Source organism: Aplosporella prunicola, assembly GCF_010093885.1.
Source record: "Aplosporella prunicola CBS 121167 unplaced genomic scaffold K452scaffold_101, whole genome shotgun sequence".
Lineage (NCBI taxonomy): Eukaryota > Fungi > Ascomycota > Dothideomycetes > Botryosphaeriales > Aplosporellaceae > Aplosporella > Aplosporella prunicola.
In genome coordinates this window covers 1-23,546 of record NW_022983629.1, presented here as the reverse complement: position 1 = coordinate 23,546, position 23,546 = coordinate 1, and the positions used below count along the sequence as shown (strand labels likewise).

Below are 23,546 nucleotides of genomic sequence, written 5' to 3'. Positions count from 1 at the left end.
CATCGAGTAACATACTGCGCTGCATGTCTGACCTTTTTTTAATAACTTCTAAGCTCTCAAAGGGAGACATCGAGGCCCTGACGAAGCTAATTGTACCTTGGAGGTTAATTGCGAAGACGAAGCAAATAAAATATTAATACAGCAAACTACTTGACAACAAAGCAAGAGCCAAGTCCCGTTCTCCATGTATTTCCATGCCGCGAACTTTGCAACAAGAAGCCTTGCTGTACTTTGATTGTACAATCTCGCTCGCGATTATGCGAGCATTATTAAGTGCTCCGCGCACTAAGCACGCGATAATCTCTATAATCTTCTATACTCCCTACTCAAACTTTATTTTAACCTTATACGCATGAGCGTTTTTTAAGGACTAGGTCGTTGGAGCCGCGTAGGATCTGCTATAATATGCGCGTTGTGGAGATTGAGTTGCTGGGGCCCTGGTTGGTGATGCGGCGTGCGACCGAGGTCCCGGGTAGCAATTCGGTGCTCCTTAAACCACCGCAAATTTAACTCGTATATTGGACTCTTGCCGGAAAAGTCTGTCTACTGCGCGATAGTTATTTTATCAGCCTTTGCCCAAGAGACGTAGCTACTATTATCGATATTTTGAGACATCTCGTATTAAGTCGAAATGGGCTAACTTCGGGGTACTTTTAAATAGAGTACTTACTAATTTGCTTTTACCTACTTCTTCTCTTATACCTTTAGAAAACAGGTTATAGCGTGCTTAAAAGCCGGCGATATCTAAAAGGAATAAAGGTAGGATTATAGATACTCCGCGAATTATCCTTAACTACTATAATGATTAAGCGAGAGGTAAAATAAAACTGTGTATATATCTTACTATAGTATACTATAAAGAAGTATCTCTATTAGACTATTAGACTATATTTCTTTATATATTATTCTTTATATTTACCTTACTTTTTCGTTATCTTAACACCCTATTACTTTCTATAAGCGAGCATATAACTACTCTACCTCTTTATATATATAAAGCTCGTTGCCAGATACTCTTTTAAAATTAAGCCGCGTTCTCTCTTCACTCGCACGGTTTTAACCATTCAATCCAACACCCATCCTCCCTATCCGCGCCCCAACACACGCGCCGCACAAAAACCGCGCACTAACCACCGCCGGACGCCCTACGCCCACGACGCGCTAGGCCTAGGCCTACACTTCTACGCCTCGCACACCTCAGCCGCTACAAGCACTACCACCTCTCCTCAACGCGAGAACTTCTCCTTCAACACCGATACCGACAGCGACACCAACTATATCAAAACAGCGCGAAAACGCAACCAGCAGCGTAGGACCGCGGCACCGATACCAATGCACACGCTGCCAACGCCATCATCACCGTCGTGCAGATTCATCACAAATTAGTCGCGCTACACTAACCGCCAAGAAGCCGGGCTTAATTTTTATAAAGTTTACTAGCTACGGGATAATATTAGGGGGGAGGAGGAGAAAACGTAAGGCTTCGCCTTAGCTACTACCGACGCCGTTGCCTATAACGCTAGCACCGGCGCAGCTAATACGCTGTAGCGTTACGGACTTCGGCGCACGCTATCTTTATTCCTTTTATACTTTATCTACTATTAACTTAACTGTTAGAACTGGTTAAGAAGCATGAGAACACTGAACTTTATTCTAGGTGTCGGTGGAATAGTTATCCACGTAAGAAGCGCTGTTAAAGATGCACGTGTAAATGATTGGTAGTTGGATGACTGGGCATGAATATGCCCTGCGACTACGAAGAATGAGAACTAAGTACAGGGCCACTGTTTAACCTACCCGCTCTTTACGCATGTTTCCTACAAAAAGAATAGCTCCTCGCTCATCCTTTCCTTCTACCTTCCTTTCTCAAAGAGCGTCAACCCTTCCACAACAAACTTCCTCTATCCTTCTATCCTTTACTTGTGCTCTGAACGACGGAGAGCGTACCTCCCCCCTTTAGTCCTCGCAGAATCTTTTTCGTTCCCTACAGCCTCCTCAGCATCTTCGTCCTCAGATGACCGCGTGCGCTTCCTGCTCTCAGCTCCGGCTGCATCACCATTGTTCTTAGCATGGGGCTGTGGATTTCCGGTCGGTGTCGTATTTGCCTTTGCAGCCAATTCAAGCGCAGCCGTATTTGGCATGGGAGCATCCCAGGGTTATGGCTGCGGTTCGTCGCGTTCAGGCTGGCTAGATGTCGGATTTTCGGTGCTGAAGTTGAGCTGAAAGGAACCCGTTGTGGAAATGACATCTTCCTCCTCTTGTGTCCTGTCGCGCAAAGTCTGGCTGTGGGTACCAGCTTGGGTGGTATCCCTGCGCCGGTTTTTGTCCATTGGAAGTGTTTGGGTCATTTCAGGCGGTCCTTGGTTGCTCGGGTCAGGCTCTGTTATACTGACAAAGGGACTAGGCTGGTGGCCAGTTTGCTGCTGGTTCATGCCGCCATGAGTGTTGAATCCGGCTGCGACAGTGTTATCCTGCTGAGCGGTTTCCAATAAAGGACATCCCATAGGCTCCCTGGTTGCCATTGTTTTGCTGCTCCTTTGGCCCCGGAGCATATCGGTAAACGCATCCATCACAGTTTTGGTTTGAGGCTGCCGGTTGTCGCCATAGGGTTGCGCCGTAGCGTTGACAGTGGTGTTTGGCAGGGCCCTTCCGGTCAAGTCACTGGCAGTGTTGTCTGACACATTTGTATCTTTGCCTTTTCTGTCATGGTTGGATTCGACTCCACCGCGGTTCTCAGGCGTGGCCTCATTTAGGCTCTCCACAATAGCAAGATTCTCACAAAGCTCCGAAAAAGGGATTTGTATCAACCTGTCATGTAGTTTCACCGGAATAGAGCCACTGAAGTCAACCAACTTCAAGGTTAGGTTGCCTTGTACGGGTCGACCTTCGTGGTCACGAAAACACTGAAGTTTGGTTTAGCTTAATCTCTACACGTAGAGACGAATACTGACTCGTTCTGGAGAGGGCACTGGACCCTGCCCCCCAAAATGGAAAACGACAACTGACGCCTTCTTACTGAACTCAATCTTGTTGTCGAACTTGTTTTCCAGACATAAAAAGACGGACGCCATGACCCTGCCGTCTCTCCCTTGCCAATAGTCTTGAGCAAGTACGGCCATATAGTCTTTTTTTGTGGCATTACAGACTTCGATGACGACAGTAGGGTAACCATTAAGCACCGGTTTAAAAACGACATCGGGGCATCGATAACCCCCACCTTGAGAGCTGTTGGGCGCGGCAAACCGCGGTTGTTTGAACCAGATTAACTCGGGTGTCCGGTAGCATATATCGGCAATTTTGGAATTGAAAGGTGAATGGGAATGCACTTGCGCCGAGATGCTCCGGGCTACCATTGTGGCAAACAGTTTGTACTTCCTATGGGGCGCTCGAATTGTGAGTAGAGCCAGGTCGTAGTCCACTTGAAGGTTAGCACCGGTCCACTCCCAAAGCCCTCTGTCTTCATGGAGTAGCTCCCAGAACACATCATACTCGTCGCGTGTGAGGTCTATGGTTTTCCATAGGTCGGCCTCTGTCCATGTTCTCTGTCTGAGCTCGAGGATCATGTTGAAAGCGCGATAGACAACAGGGGTAACGTGCACGGGCATTGGAATGGTAGTTGATGGAGAAGCGAGCGAAGGGGTATCCCAGCCCAGAAAGCGCTGAAAAAGTCAGCCTGAATGAAAGCGAACGCCGTCGTCAAAAGCTGCTCCGTCTCTGTAGTTGCAGTCGCAGCGATCGGTTGCGAAAGCTCTAGGCCGGGTGTACTGAGAAAAAGCAATGTCGCAAGCGATTCCAATGTCGAGTGAAGAATAACGATTACAAGTAATGTTGCAAGTAGTGCTGAGTCTTGTTTGAGCGTGGTTTGATGCGGCGCAAAGCAGAGATGAAGCTATGACGTGGGATCCTGCTACGGCAGCGGCGACCAGGCGCATATCCATAGACCGCGTTTTCGGCGACGGCAGCCTGGGGCTCGCTGACGCGACACGGCAGATTCCAATGGTCCTTTACATCGCACCATAGCGCACAAGATTGCCCGTCTCAAATCGCCGCACTCGCCGGCTGGAAGTCCTAGACTCTACCCTCGCCGATTCAGAGTCGTTTGACTTCAGACAGGTCCAGCAACTCGGCTCGAGGCAAAGACGAAGCCCCGACAAAAGCATCCATGGCATCCGCATACGCCAAGTCCCGATGAACCGCCCTCCACACTCTTCGCTTTGTCCTCCACCTGCCCGGCTTGTGTTCCATTGGTTGCTCGATGCACTGATAGCGATGGCATCGGTCAAGGCGCTGGTCAGGGCGCGGCACTGGAAGCGCAAGAAGGAGTGGTTGGGCAGGCAGGAGGTGCTCTGATCGAAAAGCACGGAGCGCGCCAACAGTTGCAGCAGGTCCGCTTCTCGCCGTGCGGCTGTCTGGGTCAAGGGGCACCAAAACTCCGACAATTCAAGCCGCCGAGCGAGAGGGACACCGTGTTGGAGAAGGGCCAAGAGCGGCAACGACATTCTCAGTTCGTGACAATAGGTGGCATTGTGCTGTGTGTTAGTGGAAGTGAAAGTCAGGCTGGCGCGCGGTCGGGTGCTCGCGCGTCACGTCATTGTGCGGCTCTGCGTGCGGCTCTGCGGCTGCGGCTCTGCGGACCGTCGTCCGACCTCACACACAGCTCAACGAACTCGACAGACGCAGCCACGACATAACACCACTCCCTCAGGCCTTGTTGCGCGGCAATGATGACGAGGGAGGGTGCAGAAGGCGTATGAAGGCAAGGTAGGCGACGTGCCCGTCCTTGTTTGTCGTTCTCGACATCTTTAAGCAACGCTGACTCTTCTGACACAGGTTTTCTTCTTCCCGCCGACGGCACGCAGACAGGCTGCTGTATCGATCAACCTGATAAACACACCTTCGCGATACGCGGAACTCTACGTGGTTCGCGAGCTACGCGCCTTTGCGGCTCGGCGGCTTGCTGCGATGTTTGGAGGAGCGATCGCACCAGGGCCCGCTATGTTGCTTTGGCTTAGAAGACATGACATGTTGGATCGGAACAGTCCCGGGAAGCGTGTAGGAACTTGTGAGGAATAGGCTTGGTGTGGGATGGAGACGACTAAATGACAAACGGAGAGTAGATCTTTGGGTTTGAGAGGTATGCGGAGAACGCCATCCTGGGCAAGCGTGGATGGCGGTTGTTACCGGAACTAAGGTGGCTGGAAGCTGGACAAGGGAAGTTTACTATCGTTCTTAAAGCCCGTAGTGTATTCAGCTGTGGTCGACGCGATCAATCTCGATTTTCTTGAGCGGTACGGAAACGAGATCGCGACTATTAGTACTTCTCATCACAGCCAATCTCAAGCAACTATAGTAGAAGCGTATCTTCTTTACGAGCGAGCTGGCGTTTCCCCTTAGGCTCTTTTTTAAGGGCGCAACTCCTTCAGCAGGGGAAAATAAAAATAAAGTGAGTAAAGGGTGTGTATAAGGCGCTGTACCATGTTATAAAGAGTGTAGATAACTCTATTATCGAAAGTCTTTCCAGAGCAGCATGGCTAGTTACCTTAGTCTTGGTTGTTTTTCGTTGCGCACAAGGTACTTAGACTTGGTTCGACGAGGTGGGTTCTAGTCAGCGACCCAGCGCCCGGCACAGATCTTATCGTAAAGACTAGGCACAGAAACTCGTAGCTCCGCCCGGCACAGAAAATTCGCTGCTCCACCCGACACAGAAAACTTCCGGCTCCGCCCGGCACAGATATCGTCGGGAAAACTAGGTACGGAAAACACGCAGCCCCGTCCTACACAGACCTCGTCACGGAAAACAGGCACAGAAAAGCTGCAGCCCCGCCCGGCACAGAAAACTCGCACCTCCGCTCTACGCAACACACAGTCACCAGCCACGCCCACAAGCCGTCACGCGCATACAGCATCAGCATCGCGACAGTCAAGCCAAACCACGCCAAAAACCCCGCGCCCACCTCGCCCACACACATACAACCACACAACCACCCTAACCCCCTCCCCCCCTCGCGCACAAATCCAACACAGCAACCACACCTCATCCAAGCCTACAACAAGCCCAGAAACGCAAAGCACAAGCACAAAATCCCCAACAGCAAAGAGCGAGCAATCAACAAACTCACGCATTACACACACTTACCACCCTACCACCGCATCCACCAGCGCAGCGCACCGCGCTCGCTCGTTTCCTACCTCGGGACGTACCGGCGGCTCGCCCGCCCGCTCGCCAGTCCGTATCGTAAGCAAACTCAAAAGCGAAAGTAAAAGCGAACGCAAAACTAGAACTAAAAGCAACGTCAACGCACAGCGCCCCCACTTTTCCCCGCATCCGACCCCGCATCCGTTATCCAGTACCAAGGCGCCGGCTCGCGCCATCCAATCTCAGCAAAGTAGGCCGTTCCTCGGCGCTACTTCGTCTGCGTCTAAGACAGGCAAGTCGATCGCCGCCGGCCGGGCGGGTGTGGCTGTAGCTGCGCGACCGTACAAGGCCGGGCGGCTGCGGGTACGGGCGCTTACGTGAGACGTGATGCGTGCGTGCGATTTGACGGGTCGGGCTGGCTGCTGTGGCGCGTGCGATTCTACGGGCGGGGGAGCGATCGCGATCGCGATCGCGCGTCGTGGCGGCGCTGGGTTGGATTGCGTCAGCAGCAGTAGGTACAGAAACTCGGTTCTGTGCCGGTGTAGAGGCGGATCTGTGCCGGTTTGCAGGCGCAAAATCAGGCAGATCAGGCAGATCAGGCAGGAACAAAGAAACCGTGCCAGGCATGGCCTGCCTAGGTACGCGTAAGAACGGTACGCGTATATCTTGGTCTACTGTCGCTGCTACAGCCTAGGCACCTGGTAAGTAAGCAAGCCAGCTAGCTAGTTCGCGACGACGCACACATGCACTCGTACCAGATAAGTAAATACGTAGGTTTAGGTTCGTAGTTTTCGTCCTAGCGTATACGACCGCAAGCCTCGAGCGTAAAAGCAGTTAGTTACCTAGGCACACGTGTGCCATCGCCAGCACACATGCTCCGTCCTCAGCACACGTGTGCTACCCCTCCTCCTTCGCACCAACCAGCCTCACAAACCCGGCACATAAACCCTCGCCTCCCAGGCAGTGCCTCAGCCTATCCAAACGTTTTTTTTTTTTTTTTTCCTAGAAACCTATCCCTAGTAGCAACAACCACAACGCATCGCAGCGCATCCCCCAGCTATCTATCTATCATCCAGCGCGCAAGCCTGACCGACCGTCCGACCGACCGATTGACCGACTAATCGACATTAGCAGCTCCCGCCCTCCCTACTGTTAAGCTCCGGGTCGTGCCGCAGCGTGCGTAGCGCGACTGACCCGATATAACCTGACTACGCTGACGTTTCCCGTGCGCGTCGACGACCTGCTCTAGGGCCTAGCATGGCGACGTAGTACGTAGCACGTAGCGCGATCGTGCCTCGACGGCGTACGCTGTAAGAGCGGTAGTATGCGGCTCTTGGTGTGTATATGCATAGAGTTGGTGCGTCGTCGGCCTGTGCTGGTGCGATCGCTGGTACTGGCGCTGTCGCTTTTCAGGGCGCGGTTGCGTGTGTGATGGCGATGGGACACGCACGTATCGTGGGCTTGTACTTGTACGGTTGGTTCTAGGAGCTGCTGGAGCGGGTAGATGGGTAGGTGGGGCGGTCTTCTTTGTGATGGACTGCGTGTGTGGTTTGCTTGCTGATGATGAGTGAGGAGGTGACAAACTACCTCGTGCTGAGATGGCGTTTGGGTGAGTGATGAGGTTTTGTTCTGTCAGGCTGGCTAGCTTGTCGCGGCGACTTCGTGACGTCCTGCCCTCTCTATCCGTACTCTCTAACTTCTGCGCCTCTTCTTCAGGCATTGCATACACGCAGGACAGCTCTTTCGGCGACGTATACGCCACGGGGTGGTATTACTAAGAAGAGAAATCTTCGCAGCCGCTTTTCTGTGCCGGGGATACGCGTACTCGCTCTATAGCTCTCGTCCTAGTTTTTCATAGGATCGCTTAATCGATCTGCTGTCTAGCCTACCTTGCTTGTCTAGAGGTACCTTTCGGCTTTGTCCTAGTACGGCGATAGGTCGCTACGGCTCGCTGCGCGACGACAAGACCTAGACTAATAGGACTAGTGCGGATTCCTACGCCTGTCCGACGATTCCTCTATATCGTACTAGATAACCGCATATACTAGTCGACGAATACTATTTTCGCTTGATTCTACTCTGCTGCCTTGGTGCGATAAAATTGGTGCTGCTGCTTTGTGGCTTGCTATTTGCACCTGTTTGTACTGGTTGTTTGCCTGTCTAGATGGTTCGATACACGTCTTTTTCTATCCAACAACGAAGTCCTGGTCGCGTTTTATCTTTTAAGAATAAGAATAATAAGAACAACAACGCCCTGGAATTCCGGTACCAACGCTACCATTATTACTACCACTACGCCCAACCCGCTCTACAGGATTAAAAGCAAGTCAGCGAGTCCACCAAAAACCTCTTCACCTACCCACTTCCTTCTCTCCCTTCCCTCTTCTCTCTTCCCCCTACCTGCCGTCTACAATCACTACGCCCACAGCCGCCGCAAGCACGCTCGCCGACGACGCGCACCACGGCTACCAGCACCAGCAGGCTCGGCAGCTCGGTAGCGCGGCCGCGCGCATCGTCCGCCGCTCTTCCAACCGCCGGGTCGGCGCAGGCTCTATCACAGCGGGATAGCGTCGTTTCGGTGGTACTGGTACCCCAGCACCAGCACTAGCATACTACATAAAGCGTCCTTAGCCTTACGGCCGTAGCTCCCGTCGTCGGCGCCGCAGGGCGACGTCGCCCTTACAACTTATCGCTCCGACCTCGTCAATACCGTAGTACTTAGTACCGTCTTGCCCGCTACGAGTTCTAGCTTAGGCATACCTACTTATTCCAGCGTGGCTACGCTCAGCGCTTTAACCTGCGTCGCGGCCGCTTGTCCCAATACACCAGCTTGCCAGCAAAATGTCATCGGTGGGGTAGTCTTGTGGCTGCTACTTCCGCCGTTAAAGCCATGGTCCGCGCTACTTAGTGCGCTAAAACGGGCGTTATTATCTTTCAAGCGCTATCGCCTCTACGGTCGTTGGTCTCGTCGGCGCGGGTGACGCGCTTTGCTCTCCCTTCTCTACGAGCTTTGCCCTAATGGACTTTGTCTTTTGTTTGCTTTGCTCTGGTGGATGGTAGGCATTGGATAGTGGGTCGGTGCGGTTAGCGGATGCTGGGAGAGTTGATTTACTTCGCGGTTTGCGTGTCCTATATAATGTGTTTGCTACGCCCGCGCCGGTGACCTTTGTTTCCAGAATTGTCTTTGGTATAGCGGCTTTATTATATGTGTTATATCTTACGGCTATAACTCTTATTTGTGAAATAGTGACATGCACTTGACAATTCTATCTGCATCTCGAATTCTCCATCTCAGCCGTTTATGAAATTTTATCTATCCCACACCGTATATCCCGTGCCTGATTTCAGACTCCAGTGCAAAATTCGAACAGCAGGAACTTGCCGCCATATTCATGGTATCCAATCTTGTGCGGTACGTTCGATCGTCCTCGCCGGTAACCTGCGCACGCCGCCGTTTTCGCGGCCCTCGTCTTTGCGGCCATGAGCCGCACGCGCTGCAAGCCCAACGCCTTTACCTGCACTCCTAGCGTACGAGGCTGCAATGCCGAGTGTGCTGTGCTTGCGGGACTGGTCATTCGTGCAGCGTGGAAGGGACGACTTTGGGAGAAGGTAGAGATAGATCGAGATTTCGAACTTTGCCCCTGGCTCCGAAATTTACGTATCTCGTAGAGCGAGCTCGTCTTATCAGCGTAGTTAGGCGTCGGGTAGGAGCGGGCTTAGTGGGTTCCTTTAGTATTGTAGGTATCGTGTTTGTAGTTGTACCCTTGGATTTTAGGGCAGTTGGTTTCGTGGTACAGCGCTGCGCCGCTGCTCGCTTTTATCTTTGTTTTATACTACAGCGTATGTTAGAGTGCGTTTTTGTTTGTGAGAGTAGTCGTAGTCGTAGTAGTGGCAGTGTTGGGAGGGGCGGGGAGGGAGAAAGGGAGGGATGGTTGTACGAATGTATACTGTCTAGTAGTTTCGCATAGACTTTAAGAAGAGTGCGGTTGTTTCTTTTTTTTATTAAAGGCTTTATTTGCCATACTTACTTTTTTTTCTCCTAACCCGCTTTATATTATTTGGTTTTTAGCTAGTAGTTTCGCTTACCTTCTTTTTTTTCTCTTTTCTTTCTTGCTTATTCTTAATATTATCTTTGATGTACTCCTTACGCTTATTATTTTGCGATGAGGCCTATTCGTTGAGATTTAAAATTTTTTAAAGATAAGTATATTGTAACGCCGTTCATTTGTCTATTCGTTTAGTTAATTATATTAGTTGCTGATTAGAGATGCGAAGATAGGTATACTATCTAGGTTTTTACTTGTCTATTAGTTAAATAGATATTTTAGAGTAAAATAAAATAGTATAGGGACGCTGTACTATTATTAGATGTTTAGTAGGGCTGGTTAGTGCGGATGAGGCTTAGTGGTTACAAACAGATTTGTAGTTGAGGTGTGTGCACGTTTGAAGAGCCGATGTTGTGGTACCATGTGCATGTATTCTGAAGCCTGTATTCAGTTTCCTAGTTAAGCGTGAAGTTGGACGTAATAGCTGTGCGGCGGTCTCATAAGCGTAGGTGAAGTGAGCGAACTCACAATCTGCGCGCAGTTATCTTGAAGAGAAACCATCTGCCATGGACGCAGAAGTTACTTTCGCAAAGCAAAAGTAAAAGAAAGCCAAGAAAACCACATCGGCATTGGAAACTCGCAGATATTTCGTGAAGAGTTTATTCTATCCAGTGGAATCCAGCCAGTGTCCGGTGTAGCTACAATCTACGTCACCCAGCTATCTCCACACAGTGACTTGTTGACCAACCCACATGCCAGAGCTCCGATATCCAGATCCGCATCACCCAACCGACACATGCTCGCACCATCATCCACCTAATAACTCTCCTCGCTGCCGTCAGATTCCTCCTCAGGCTCCCTCGCAAGCACCTCGTCGCGGTCCCTGTCGTCAAGATCGCTAAGCTCCTCTTCCGCATCCAAGAAGTCCTCTTCATCCAAGCCCTCCTCCGCGTCCAAGAAGTCGTCGTCGAAGTCCGTGTCGGGATCCGAATCTTCGGCAGCCGCAGGCGTCTGTCTAATCATGCCAGCCAGCGTAGGAGCAGCGTTGATTTTTGAAGATTCTTCGGGCCTGGCCTGTGAGAAGAAGGGGTGGCTGGCCACGAGAGACTTTCCTTGACAGACGTGGCCCATAGGCGTATGTGTGAAGTCCTGACCCTTCCGACGCACAGCAAGCCACTCTTGCAGGAATGTGAGCGGCTTTTCAGTGAAGCTCTGTGGGCTTCCATGGCCGCCATGGGCATCCGATTGGGCTGCAATCTGGGAAATCTCCTCTCCATCCACGGTGCCGCTTGTGTCGTTCGTGCCGTTCATCGATACCTCCTTGTCGTCCTTTCCACAACCGAGGAACTTGACGAGAGCCTCATGTTCATGAAACTCATAGTAGAGGCGGCCTGCGAAGATGCCGAGCTCAACTCTGAGCCACTCCGGGCATTGCCAATTGGTGGGTAGAGGGGGAGTAGCGTAGAACTTCAGGTCGTTGAAATGCAGCATGCGTCGGGTGACAGGGGCGGCGTAGGTAATCAGATGAACACCCGATTTGCCGAGCTCTCCAAGGATCGCGAGAACCTCCTCTGCCTCTTCTGGGGATACGACAATGGCTGTCTCGGCGATCTTGCTCCACAAAATCCAGTTGACTTGGCGCTGAAGAAATGTTAGCATTATGCGTGTGAAGTGACAGAAAAAGAAGATATATACCATGAAATCGTCATTTGGACGTTGTAGTTGCACTGTCTGAGAGAACTCCCTTGAGACAAAGAACTTCGACTCTGAAGCCCCGCTGTTGATGCCGAACTTAATGCCCAGGTGCGTGCGCCGAAGAGCTGCAAAGACATCCTCGACACTGGAGTAACCTGCGGGGAGTCGACCGGTCCTGATGAAGATTGAAATGTCTTTGTGCAAACCCGAGAAAGACAACGGTCGATAGTGAACTGGCTTTTGCACCTCGCGGACGGATTCGACCTCATACGCGACTTCTCTTTCTTGCTCAACCTCCTGCAGCGCAGACCCGTGGACAGCGTTGCCGAAATCCTGGAAGCGTTTGCGGCGCTGATTGAGCTCTTTCATGTATGCGGAAATGCCTTGAGAATAGTCTCCTGACTTCGTAGTTGGCTTTGAGGCCTTGGAAGCTTTGCCGCTGTAGAGTTGCTCAAGAGTCTGATGCTCTTTCTGTCGAACGGCTTTGACATAAGCCTTGCGTTGCTCGGCATCCATGAGTATATCGGGGTTGTCAATGCCGGCTTGGCTGCGGTGGCAGAAGTCAACACCCTGAGAGTAGTACAGCGGCTGCAGTTGCTCAATGCCGTTACAGGTTTGTTCGAGAAGCCAGTAGACTACGTCAGAAGAGTCGATCCAATCCACGGTGGTTTTCTTTCGGAGATCCAGAATGCTTTGGTGGACTTCGGGAGGGGCGAAGAATTTGATTGATTGCGTTGTGGCCAACTGACGAAGTCTCATGGCAGCTGTGCAGTTGTTAGCAAACATTCGATCGAGAGATTTATATGTGATAAATACCTTGAACTGTGTGGTCCTTTGTCTGGCCCAATCCCAATGTCAAAGCCCCACATGCTGAAGCCGGCATTTTCAGGTCTGTTCCCCGAGTATGCGCCTCATCGAGGTAGACGACGCAACCTTCAAGATCATTGGCGAATGGACTCGCCAGCAAAGGGACTTGAGAATTGTTGCGATAAAGCACGTAAGGCTTGTTTGCAGCATCGAAGTATACGGCTGCTGAGGCCTCGTGGTCAATGAGAAGCCATTCCCTGGCCAAATCGCGGTTTTCCATCTCCAGAATTTGGGCACCTGCATCGATCAAAATCCGGATCTTCATGTTGAAAAGCTTCCAGAGCAAAGCTGTCTCAGATAGACGACGACCACGTTCATCTGCGGCGAGAACGTAATGGCGGCTTCGAGGCTGCAACAGATACGTCAAAACCTCTGCGTTCGTGTGTGAGAGTCCAGGGAGATCTTGTTGCTTGATCGTCAAAGGAAGCATCGTCCGGTTGTCGTTGGTGCCGCTAAATCCGGTGGTAAGAGGCTTGTACTTCCTTACTGAACTTTGGGCTTTGCCATCGGGTGGAGACAATGGCAGAAGGGGAATGTCCCATCCCGAAGCCTGAATCTTGAGGTTAAATTGCTTAGCATGTCTTGGGAAGACAAAGTGATTCAGAAAGTAGTCAACCACTATGACTTCGTAGCGCAGATATTTCCAGAGTTCTGCCAGCTGTAGCTCATCATCGGAGTTGATGACGTTCCAATCTCTCATGACGTCAGGCAATGAGCTACAAGCATGCGTCCACCGATCATACTCGCCAAACGGGTCATCGGACTTGTCCACATGCTCTAGGCACTGGCGTAGCTGCAAAGGTGCCAATCCTCCGAAGTAAAAGGAAAGACAGGTGAAGAGGATGGAGACGTCTGGATGACCCCATTCAGCCTGCTCTGATGGCACACCCTTTGCATGATATGGGACAGCGATTGGATCCCGGGCTGGATGAAGTCCGTACTGTACATTCCAACGCTTCTTCAGAGCAAGGAGCAGAATTCGATGGACAAGCAAGCCTCGTAAGAGGTACAAGTTCTGCTTGGCGATGGGCTTGTCGGGAAATAATTGCTCAATCCGGTCTGCCACGGTTTGGCTGACACGCCCTTGGGTGATGAAATTCCGAATCGCGTTTCGCTCGGTCTGTGTACAATCCATCATGGGGATGATTGAGGTTCGGTCATGGATGATGTCGTCGACTATGCGCCTGATCAGGGCTTCCTCAACGTCGTTGCGAAGGAAGAACACAAATGGAAAGCCGCCTTGAGGCCTCCGGAAGACTTCTATGCTCCTCGGAAACTTCTCTTCCAGATTCCATAGGTGGCTGTAAACCATGTGTAGCAAAGCTTCGGCAGTTTCCCACCGTTGCGGATGGCCGTCAACTGCGCTTTGTGGACCGGATGGATAAATCAGCTGTGTTCGAACCGCGAGCGTGAAGTCGCATTCATCGAGCACGTCGCGGCAGACCTTCCGCATCCAGCCTTGGACGTTCACCATCTGCTTGGCTTCTGGAATACGAACGTCCAACAGCCGCTGGGCTCCGCTCAACATGAAGGACATGACGTGCTCGGGCAACGCCACCATCACACCAGAACTCTTCCTGACGGAATCATGTATGCCGAAGAAAGCCTTGATAGTGTTCTCATTCGTTGGCGTCTTGCGGGAGAACGGAACATGCTTGACTTCACGGCCAAGGAGACCTCCAAGTCGACTCTGTAGGATTTGGGCGGTTTGTAAAAGAAGAGCCTTTGGGACGATGACTCTCACGAGCTGCTTTGAGTCGGCTAAGACAGCAGCGACCATCGGCATGATGCATGACGTTTTACCTGAAGCTGTCAGCGAACTCATGACTTGGAAAGACATGCTACAATGTGTGCTTACCTTGTCCCATGTTCATCTGTAAGACAGAATTCGATCCCGAAGATGGTTCCAGAGTAGCAATGGCGACATCTACCTGCTCTGGCCTTAGGAGTATATCTGCGTCAATCTCCAAAAGTATCCAATCTGTGCGGTCAAATGGAGACCAATTCTGATGGCCGGCATTTCTCTCTTCCTCGCGGAGGCGCTGTTGGTTGTTCTTGACGGTAGCGTCCTCGATCCTGAGAAGATGCTGTAGTTGGGTGATGGACAATGCGAAGTTGACAAGGCTCTCCTTCATATGAGTACCAAAGACAGTATCTGAATTCGAGCGTAATTGTTCAAGGAGCGCGATCGGACTGGTACACGGCCACAGGCCACCCTCACACAACCACTTCGCACGTAGGTCGCCAGCTTTCAGAGCGGTTTGGATTAGCATCAGCTGGCTTTGCACGAACTTTTGCGACGTCGTCAGTGTCGAAGCTGGCGTGATTCTTGGTACAGACTGAGCGAAATGACTCTGTTCGCCTTGAATGCTTTCAAATGCTTCAAGACTCTGCAGCAGATCTCTCGCATACTGCTGTTGAACGTGCGACTTGGACTTGGTTATACCGGTGATGATCTGCCTTAGCTCATTGGCCTCTCGAGAGGTTCTGGTGTTGATAACCGGAGCCTTTGCTAAAGAAACGGTCGGAGTAACACCACGTTCGGTGTTCACAGGCCTCAATGCCAGAACATTCCCTGCAATCGATCGAAGGCCGTTTGCAGAATTGCTAGGCGATGCAACTGTTGGGAAAGCAGCTGGACCGGCTTTCCTCATCAGTTCCCCCAATACAGACGGGATGACGTTGAAGTGAAAGCCCGTGTAGAGCACCTCTTCGCCTGTTGGTCTGTTGTCTGGTTGTACGGTCTCCATGTCACAGTGACAGCGGTCCAGAACTCGTTGTACTTGTTCAATGTACCGAGATTGCTCGATGTTTTCAAAGAGGCGCTGCCACTCAGGACGCACAATTGTCATGGCCTGCTCCACGTCAATTAACAGAGGCTCGCTAGGGCCCGTCAAAGTCGGGCTATGGCATGGCCACTGGGAAACGAGGAGAATGGCCATGGTGTTGCAGTCAGCCTCAGTCTGCCCTTCGTGCAAGAGCTGAGCTTTCTCCAATCTCTTGCGAAGCTTGAAACCGATACTCAAAAGCTCATCTCGTTCATCGCCGGGGTAAGGCACAGCGCAGGGCTTGATCAACTGCGTGATGTAGTCCACTGTCGGAACGTGGTTGAACCGGAAGTGGGAGTACGACGCCCACTGTGGAGGATCGAGGCACTTGAGCTGGTCAAGCACCGCAAATGCAATGAGAGTTCGTATGACATCCATGTTGGCATCGTCCCAAAATGACAGCATTGCAAATAAGAATGCCAAGCGGTGAAGGTCCTTCGAGGTTGCTTCAAGGCAAAGCCTGACAAGTGCACCCCACTCTAAGCCGAAATTGACGTTTAGACGATCGCTGATGAGTACTTTGTCGAACACACGATCATATCCACCAATTGTAGGCCAGCTTTGCAAGACTCCGGCCAGATCCTGGGTCGAAAAAATCCTTGACGGCCATTGTCTGAGAAGTAGAGTGCTTTCGAAAACGTTCTGTCGCATCTTGCTAGTCTTCGGGGCATCGCGACTGATGTAGACCGTCTCTGCCGCTCCTTGCTGTTCCGTACGTGAGTAACCAGATCTCTCGTATAAAACGCGCTTTGCATAGCCGCGCTGCAAGAGGTGCCGGTTACCTGCTGGCTCTAGCACAGGCAACTCTGCTTTTCCAGAGGCAAACAGGGAGAGCGTCTCATTTTTCTGGTAGATTTGCTCCGCGAGGAACCTGAAGCCTTCGTGCTGAATTGCGATGGTCAAATCAGGGTCCCAATGTACTTGCTGCATGAACTTAGAGTCTTTTGGATAGTACACCCTTTTCGGCGCCAGTTTAGCGATCGAGAGAATGCATTGTAGAGGACCCACTGAGAGCGGCGTCCACGGCTGATAAAGTCCTGAGCTTAGGGCATCGAGCGCTTCCTCGCTTCCAGTGCGGCCCGTAAGTGGGTCTGGTACCATGAAAGACGTGTAGGCGTGGAACTGGGCCTTCTTGTAGAGCAGCCACGGCTCGGCGGGGCATTCGAGTCGTCCAAGGACGTCATTGATGATATACCTTGCGTAGGTACCTTCGTTGGCTACATCCACCGCAACATGGAACTGGTTCTTGACTGTGGTAAGTGAACCCATGGGAACAATGATGCTGCGCCGCTTGTGGTTTGAAGTGTCTCTTAGAACGAGTTTACTGTTCAACCCGTACCAAGTTCCTGCATCCTGATTGGGGTCGATCTCTGAACGTAGCTCTTTGCACTCGAGAAGGCAGGTGCGATTAACAAAGAAAGTCAGTTCCAGGCGCCGAATCTCAACGGATAGTGGAAATCTCTGTGGCTGGTACACTGTAAGTTCAGCCGGATACTCAAACCGACTGAAGACGCGCGCGATCTTCTGAAAAGTCTGACTATGAGGATCGACTAGGATGCTGTTCTTACGCCACGCTTCGCGGGTGTTGACGTCAAGAATCCAGTTGCTGCGCTTGTGTCTCCAGATTTTAGGACGCTGTCTTACTTCCAGTGTTCCGGTCCTGACATCAAGCCAATGGACGCAGTTATTGAGAAGTGAGGCTGGCAAGTCAAAATAAGACTTGGTCCCGAACTTTTCGGCAGGAATGAACTCTAGTATTGAGCCCATGTGGCATGCTCGAACAAAAAGCACATCGCCGCGAAATCCGATATGGATTTCATGCCCTTCCACAATATGCGACAGCTGATATCTCATTCCAGGAAGCCTTGAGGGCCAGGTCAGAAGGTTTTGGTGACCAAAGAGCTGTACCAACATCACAGACTCGCGATGCTCCGCTGGAAGTTGGCCCAATTTTTGACCATCAATATAGAGTGACCCGCTGAGTAGCTCGTACTCCACTGCTTGTCTTTTGGTTGCCTGCGTAGCCTCGGTATGAAGCGTGATCAAAATGTGATCATCTTGTTCATCATGGAAGTGCAGAGGCGTGTATGTTCTGGAATCAGCCCCCTGGCCCAACGGCCATACATCATCAATGACGGAGCAGAGGCTTTCTGGGCTGGCCTTGATTGACCGAAGGAGGAGGTATCGCATAGAGTACGTCGCTTTCAGATCTCTGATAAGTGCGCGCTTCAGTCCTGGAGAAAATGCCGCAGGATCTCCGCCGAGGTTGTCTTGAAGAGCGATTGATGCCTCTATGAACAGACGAAGTACTCCGGGTTGTAGAGTAACTTGAGACATGTCGCTGTACAGATGGAATGTCCTGCGGCAGAGCAAGGAAGCACTGAGAGCATACTGTGAGTTCCTACGTGACGTGGTGAGGTCGGTAGACTTCCAGATCTCAACACGGAGCTGGCGGATCCATTGGGACGTAATTGAACGAGCTTTTTCCAAGAGCTTTCCTGCTTGAAGAACATTGGTGTCGTCCGCAAGGGAATGAAACCTTAGAATCAAGGTGATTAGCATGTCCATGGAGTTTGTCTCGCGCCAATTGGAAGCAACGCCATCAAGACGCTTGTTGATCTGCCCTGAAAGTGTGTCACAGAAAGACGGATCTTTGAAGACCTTGTGTGTGATGCGAAGTGGGTCTATGCCGTGGAACGGTCCGGCCTGCAATGCGAGGTGAGAGACCAGCGACGAAGGAGCCTCCATGCTGAAGTTGAGATTGGAAGAGCCGAGTTCGATGAGGATGGCAAGCCATCTCCTGTGTTTCCCCGAGAGAAGATTCTGGTAGGCCATATACTCATGCGTGTTCAGCCCACTAGGACACTTCGTCTGGCTGGCGATGACTTCGTATGAGGAGGGGCCATTTGAATCTACAGCGAAACCCGGCGACGACTGTAACGAAGAAAACGGTGAATTGGAAGGAATTTCGATCTGGCAGTGGTGCGCGAATGTTGGTTTCGCACTGCGGCTTCCAGGCCAGGACTTAGTGGCGGTATCGTAATAGGCCAGCTCCAATCCGTTCTTGAGTATGACATCTTCGCAAGGAACGGGAAAGTATTTGCGAGGAGGCTTTCCGTAGTGCGTCTGTAGGAAAGACTTTTTTATAGACGCAAGGACTACCCCGTGGCGTACAGCTCTGCCTGACCAGGCCTGAAGTTCGGAGTAATTCTGCAGCATCATGAGCGGTTCCGGAGAGAATGGCTGCTTTGGCCGCGCGAGGACACCCAATATTCTCCAAGTCGCGTTGCGATATACAGAAAAAGCCTTCGGACAAGCAAGCTCAAATATCACCGCCTTGGCCTCGTCGTCGTTGTGTGGAAGTGGGTGTTCGTGGACTCGGATGATCATATAATCGGCTTTCTTGCTCAAAATGCACTTTGGGCAGTGGCGGTCATGAACTCGTTCACCATCGATGAGGACGTAGACACATGAGAGTCTCGCAATTTGCCTTCCGAGCTCGTCATATTCTTCTGTCTTCATTTCCCATTCACTCCGTTTCTCAGCGGCTTGTATCTCTGCCTTCTTCTTGATGGCCGCGTGAATTTCCCGTAGGCTTGTAGCGGCGTCTGAGCTGTCGTAGTACCTCTGTGCAAAGCAGCCTTTACGAGGTTCGTCAAAGATCGACCGTGTAGTAGAGTCGCAATCCTCCCAACGGCGCTTTAGGTATTGTTGTAAGTCCATCAGATGATGCAGGTCAACAGAATGCGGTAGGCGTAAGACGTCCAAAGAATTGGGAGATACGTTAGGATTGAACTCAGCCAAAAGTGGAAAAAGGTCAATTGCGTATCGGTCCATTGCCATCCACAGTCGCATGACAATCAGCAGCATGGTGCTCTTCTGCTCAGGGTCGGAGTCGTACGAGTCACCGACAGCGTCCAGGTACTGGTGAATCTGCTCCGCAAGCTGCTCGCAACGCATATACAAGTCCTCTCTTGATAGTGGTTCTCTTGACAGGCTTTGCTTGACAACGGATTCAAGTTCGCACAAGCTGAAGTAGCGCCGTGCGAATACATGGAAGGTGGCGTCAGTAACTCTGGCGAAGTCGAAATACCTTGGGACGTGATGTACAACATTCTGATGTTGCTGCCACGCCATGACTTTCTGTAGGTAGACTATGCTACAAGGGAGTGACAGGACAGTGTCGTTCCGGGGGGTATTGCGTAGCAGTCGAGGGACCGGTCTCTGGATAGACTTCTTGAGGAAAGCCCATTCGGCCTCGATCCGTTTGTTCGCGTTTCCAAGTGTCGTTTTGAAGAGTGTATCCAACATAGTAAACATAGCCTCGTACAATGGGCGAGTATGGGCGGAGGCATGAATTTTGTTCACCTCCAATTTCGCGAGACGCCGAGATAACTTCCTTTTCATGAAGTCCAGTAGATCGAGATTAATTGTGCCAATGGCATCATTCATGAGGAGAGCGAGGGCCACACAGAGAATGAACTTGTAGTACACCCTTCCGGTTTCACCGCCGTGCAATGTTGAGAGAAATCTGTAAAGGCCCACGCGCAGCACCAGCCAGTACGCAGACCGTCTCCATGGGTTTCCAGCCTTGTCGAAGCACACGTCATCGTGAATCCGTTTACGCAGCCGCGGAGGGGAAACCCGATGCCCGTATGCCTCCAACAAAGTCATGAGCATCTGAGTGATCAAAGCCGGATCTCCAGTGTCTCTGCTCTCGAATACGGATACGCCAGACTTCCATGCTTGAGCTGCAAAGCGCTTGACCGATTCTGTACTCGCTTGCTCGAGGAACGCGGCCAGTTGGTTTTGGAATGAGTCGTCCAAGAAGACCGCAGAGGGAATGGCTACTACGGATCCAGGGAAGTCCCATTGTAAAGCGCCTTCAGCAGCTAGAACCTTCTCCGACGGAGGCGACACTTCGAAAGCTTCGACGATGATGGTGCTTTCATCGGTACTGTAATGGGATTAGCAACGAAACGTTGGACGCCTTGTGAATGTACTTACTCGCCACTCCGGCGGATGAGAAGACCAGCATTTTGTTGGGTGACATGTAGGATGAGGATGTTTTTGCGAAGTAGTCTGAACTCATCGAGCAATATAGATTTCTCCAGCTTCCGATTGACGTTAAGCGCTTTGGCAGTCGCCAGAGCGAACCGAGCATCTTCCCATGTTTGAATCGAGTCGCCATTTGACAGGTTGCGCAAGGTGAGGGCAGCCGTTATCAAGCGATCAATGAGCGCATGATCGACAAGTCCTGGGTCCGTATCTTCATGGGTAGGAAGCTGCGCCGGCAGAGCGACGTGGTTGATCACCGCCTGCAACAAGGCGCCCGGTGGTCGCATCGGTAGCTGTTGATGCGATCAGGAAAGCGGAGTGAGGGTTTTGAAGAGTGAACTTGAGGCAGGCGAAACGGGGGTCGTCGCGGAGAAAGGTAACAAGGCAGACGGAGGAGAGGTTGGTGAGGAGAGAGGTGGACGGAGCGGAGGTTGTTGAAAAAGAGGTGGTTGTTTGCGTGAACAACGCGGCGATGCATGGAAGCTCCGCAGCCTGTCTCCAACGCGCCAAGCCTTTCTGCGAAGCGCCGTCGACATGTCAAACCACCAACACACTCTTCCAGCAAGAGCCAGAACCCGCTGTCCAGACAACCTCACGCATTTGCAATGGACCAATAAGAACGACGTTCCCATGTTCTCCGCTTGTGATGCCTGCCACCAGAGGACGCCGTCGGAAATCCTCCATCTTGCGACTGTCCCTGCCAACGCCTTGTCCACGGATACGACGCACCAGAAACGGCTATCTCATGTCCTCCGCTTGTGATGCCTGCCACCGGAGGACGCCGCCGGCAATCCTCCAGCCTACTACGTTCTCGCTACCGTCTTGTTCGCCGTTACGATATTGCCCTGCAGTATACCAAGCCGCTCGACAACCCTCCAATCCAGCACAGTTCTCGTTCCCTCATTTGCCGCCGATACGATACCTCAGCAGGAGCCTGGTCGCGCCCGACACGATGTGTTCAACAGCCGGACGAGAGAGGGATGGACAACGATGGACCTGCTTTGAGCGGGAGAGCAGGCTGGCGTGCCGAGGCGGGGAACAGAGGGCGCATGACGCGCTGCGGCGACGGGCCTCGCGCATGGAAATATTGCGCCGGGAGCGTTTGGATTTGTATTGAAGTCGGACTGCGAACGGAGTTTCCACCAGCTGACGTCCCCTCCAGGCAAATGCACCTCGCCCCCAATCTGCAATATGACCTGGCAGCGAGTCCGACGTCCGCGGATGGGCGGCTCCTCCAGGGAAGGACCAGGACACCATGGATCCGCCCGATCATCAAGAGCTGGCGTGTCGGAACGCTCCTGTGCCAAGTCAACTTCATTCCAAGATTTCTACACAAGCGGGAGGCATGGGCATCAGTGTGCAGGCCTGTTCTTCCCCGGTCGACGCGTCTTGTTGCCCGGCGCTAGGATCAAGACGGCACCAACACCGGCTCTTGTCAACCGGCCCAGCAGCCAACAATACAGTCTGGGCAAATCCGCGATAAGGAGGCATCTGGTGTTGATTCTGGGTGGTTGAGGGCCGTCTCGTCGTTGAAGTGACGTTTCGCGATAGCCGCCCAAGCGAGTCGCGATCGGCCCAACCACGAGCCACACAAGCCACGCAAAATCCGACACTTACCGTATGAGAATCCATCCCTGCGGTTAGCGGAGGAGAAGTCCGTGTCTGCAACATCGTTTCTCACGACGCACTATGTCGATGCAGCTCCAAACCATTCGGTCCTTCGACGGGCATCCCAATCACTTGCGATGGCGATGCATCTGCAGCAGTGCGGCGTAACGGCATCCGTTCTTCATCACATCTCAGTTTTTGCCGGAAGCGCGAAGGAGACAGCATCGGCTCCCCAAATTCCCGGCTTCTATATATGTAGCCGGCCAGCTATTGCAGAAACCATGGATCTTTTCCCTTAACCTCACAACTTCCAAGCAGCTTCTCCCATGCCTCTACGTGTACATATCTCAAGGGCCGGACACATACTAACAGTTACTCCGCATCGCACCGCATTCCATCGCCTGCATCTCGGACATTGATGAACCCATACACCCAGGACATCGGAAAGCAAGCACCGGGGAATCGCATGAAACGGAGCGGAGAGCTCCGTTGGGCAGCCGCCAGGGCCGATAGGCGTGCGTGCGCATCGTCGTCGTCGGCCAGTAGGGGAGGCCCGAGTCAAGGCCCGCGCATGGGTCGCCGTTTCTGAGTCATGTCCAGCGCCGCGCAGCGACAACGGCCGGATCAGCTCAACAGCAATTAGGCGGCGAAGCGGAATTTGCATACGCTACTTCGATTATAGGTATTTGCACCTGCTCTAGCTAATTTTCCTGTTCTTGATCGCAGCTAACTTTCCAGTACCCAGGTCTCGAAGGGTTAATGCGACCGTGGCACCGTGGCACCGTGGCACCCCGCGGGCAGGCGGTAGGCCAGTCTCAAAACTTCGCATGACCAGACTCAAATGTTCGCGCGCGGTCGCACTCGTATCCGTATACGTATAGGCCAACGTCACCTCCTCTAACCACCAACGTCTTCGACCACCTTTTCGTAGGTGGTTGCTCGTCCAGTGATTCTTATAGAGTGCGTTGGTGGCATTCGATTCCTACCAATATCAAAGAATTTGCGCGCCCGCGCCCACCGCGCGAAGCGAGTGCACGGACCAACCCACCATGGAAGACAATATCGATGTGCAAGGAGGTAGAGTAGTAAAGCGGAAGGCGGTATCACCGGTCGCAGCATTACCAGCGAGGCTCCTCCGTAGTAGAGTAGGGTTCCTAGAACTTAGGGATAGTAAACGGTACCCCCGTCGGGCCATAGGGCTCGCTAAGGCAGGAATTAAGTATAAGATAGACTAGCTCTTATTGATTGATTGATTGAGTTGAGTTGAGTTGTATTTATTTACCCTGACCCATCGCCCTGAGCGATATG

At 52.0% G+C, this 23,546-nt stretch overlaps 6 protein-coding genes across 6 annotated transcripts; 2 read left to right on the top strand and 4 right to left on the bottom strand.

The window, feature by feature from the left end:
- Nucleotides 1-2,156: 2,156 nt before the first annotated feature.
- Nucleotides 2,157-3,605, bottom strand: K452DRAFT_303486 (uncharacterized protein; the record flags this gene model as incomplete). Its single annotated transcript, XM_033542727.1, has 2 exons — nucleotides 2,157-2,903; nucleotides 2,952-3,605. The coding sequence occupies 2 exons, from the start codon at nucleotides 3,603-3,605 to the stop codon at nucleotides 2,157-2,159; spliced, it is 1,401 nt and encodes a 466-aa protein (XP_033391247.1).
- A 1,922-nt stretch (nucleotides 3,606-5,527) lies between these two features.
- K452DRAFT_331805 (uncharacterized protein) lies at nucleotides 5,528-6,885 on the top strand (the record flags this gene model as incomplete). The annotated part of the gene is made up of 2 exons (XM_033545137.1): nucleotides 5,528-5,594; nucleotides 5,649-6,885. The coding sequence occupies 2 exons, from the start codon at nucleotides 5,528-5,530 to the stop codon at nucleotides 6,515-6,517; spliced, it is 936 nt and encodes a 311-aa protein (XP_033391246.1). The 3' UTR covers nucleotides 6,518-6,885.
- A 503-nt stretch (nucleotides 6,886-7,388) lies between these two features.
- On the bottom strand, nucleotides 7,389-7,856 carry K452DRAFT_313919 (uncharacterized protein; the record flags this gene model as incomplete). Its single annotated transcript, XM_033543706.1, has 1 exon — nucleotides 7,389-7,856. One exon carries the CDS (start codon nucleotides 7,854-7,856, stop codon nucleotides 7,389-7,391), a length of 468 nt encoding a protein of 155 aa, XP_033391245.1.
- Nucleotides 7,857-10,998: 3,142 nt separating this feature from the next.
- On the bottom strand, nucleotides 10,999-20,917 carry K452DRAFT_303485 (uncharacterized protein; the record flags this gene model as incomplete). The annotated part of the gene is made up of 5 exons (XM_033542726.1): nucleotides 10,999-11,823; nucleotides 11,878-12,641; nucleotides 12,694-14,547; nucleotides 14,603-20,529; nucleotides 20,580-20,917. 5 exons carry the CDS (start codon nucleotides 20,915-20,917, stop codon nucleotides 10,999-11,001), a joined length of 9,708 nt encoding a protein of 3,235 aa, XP_033391244.1.
- A 237-nt stretch (nucleotides 20,918-21,154) lies between these two features.
- On the top strand, nucleotides 21,155-22,159 carry K452DRAFT_15935 (uncharacterized protein). The gene has a single exon (XM_033535648.1). It carries the CDS (start codon nucleotides 21,392-21,394, stop codon nucleotides 22,034-22,036), a length of 645 nt encoding a protein of 214 aa, XP_033391243.1. The 5' UTR covers nucleotides 21,155-21,391; the 3' UTR covers nucleotides 22,037-22,159.
- Nucleotides 22,160-23,047: 888 nt separating this feature from the next.
- Nucleotides 23,048-23,473, bottom strand: K452DRAFT_15925 (uncharacterized protein). Its single transcript, XM_033535646.1, has one exon. The coding sequence runs from the start codon at nucleotides 23,355-23,357 to the stop codon at nucleotides 23,136-23,138; it is 222 nt and encodes a 73-aa protein (XP_033391242.1). The 5' UTR covers nucleotides 23,358-23,473; the 3' UTR covers nucleotides 23,048-23,135.
- Between the last annotated feature and the right edge of the window lie 73 nt (nucleotides 23,474-23,546).

Bases quoted from the DNA above. Each gene is read 5' to 3' on its own strand.
- K452DRAFT_15935 (XM_033535648.1), top strand. From the start codon at position 21,392: ATGCCTGCCACCGGAGGACGCCGCCGGCAATCCTCCAGCCTACTACGT.
- K452DRAFT_15925 (XM_033535646.1), bottom strand. From the start codon at position 23,357: ATGCTGCGACCGGTGATACCGCCTTCCGCTTTACTACTCTACCTCCTT.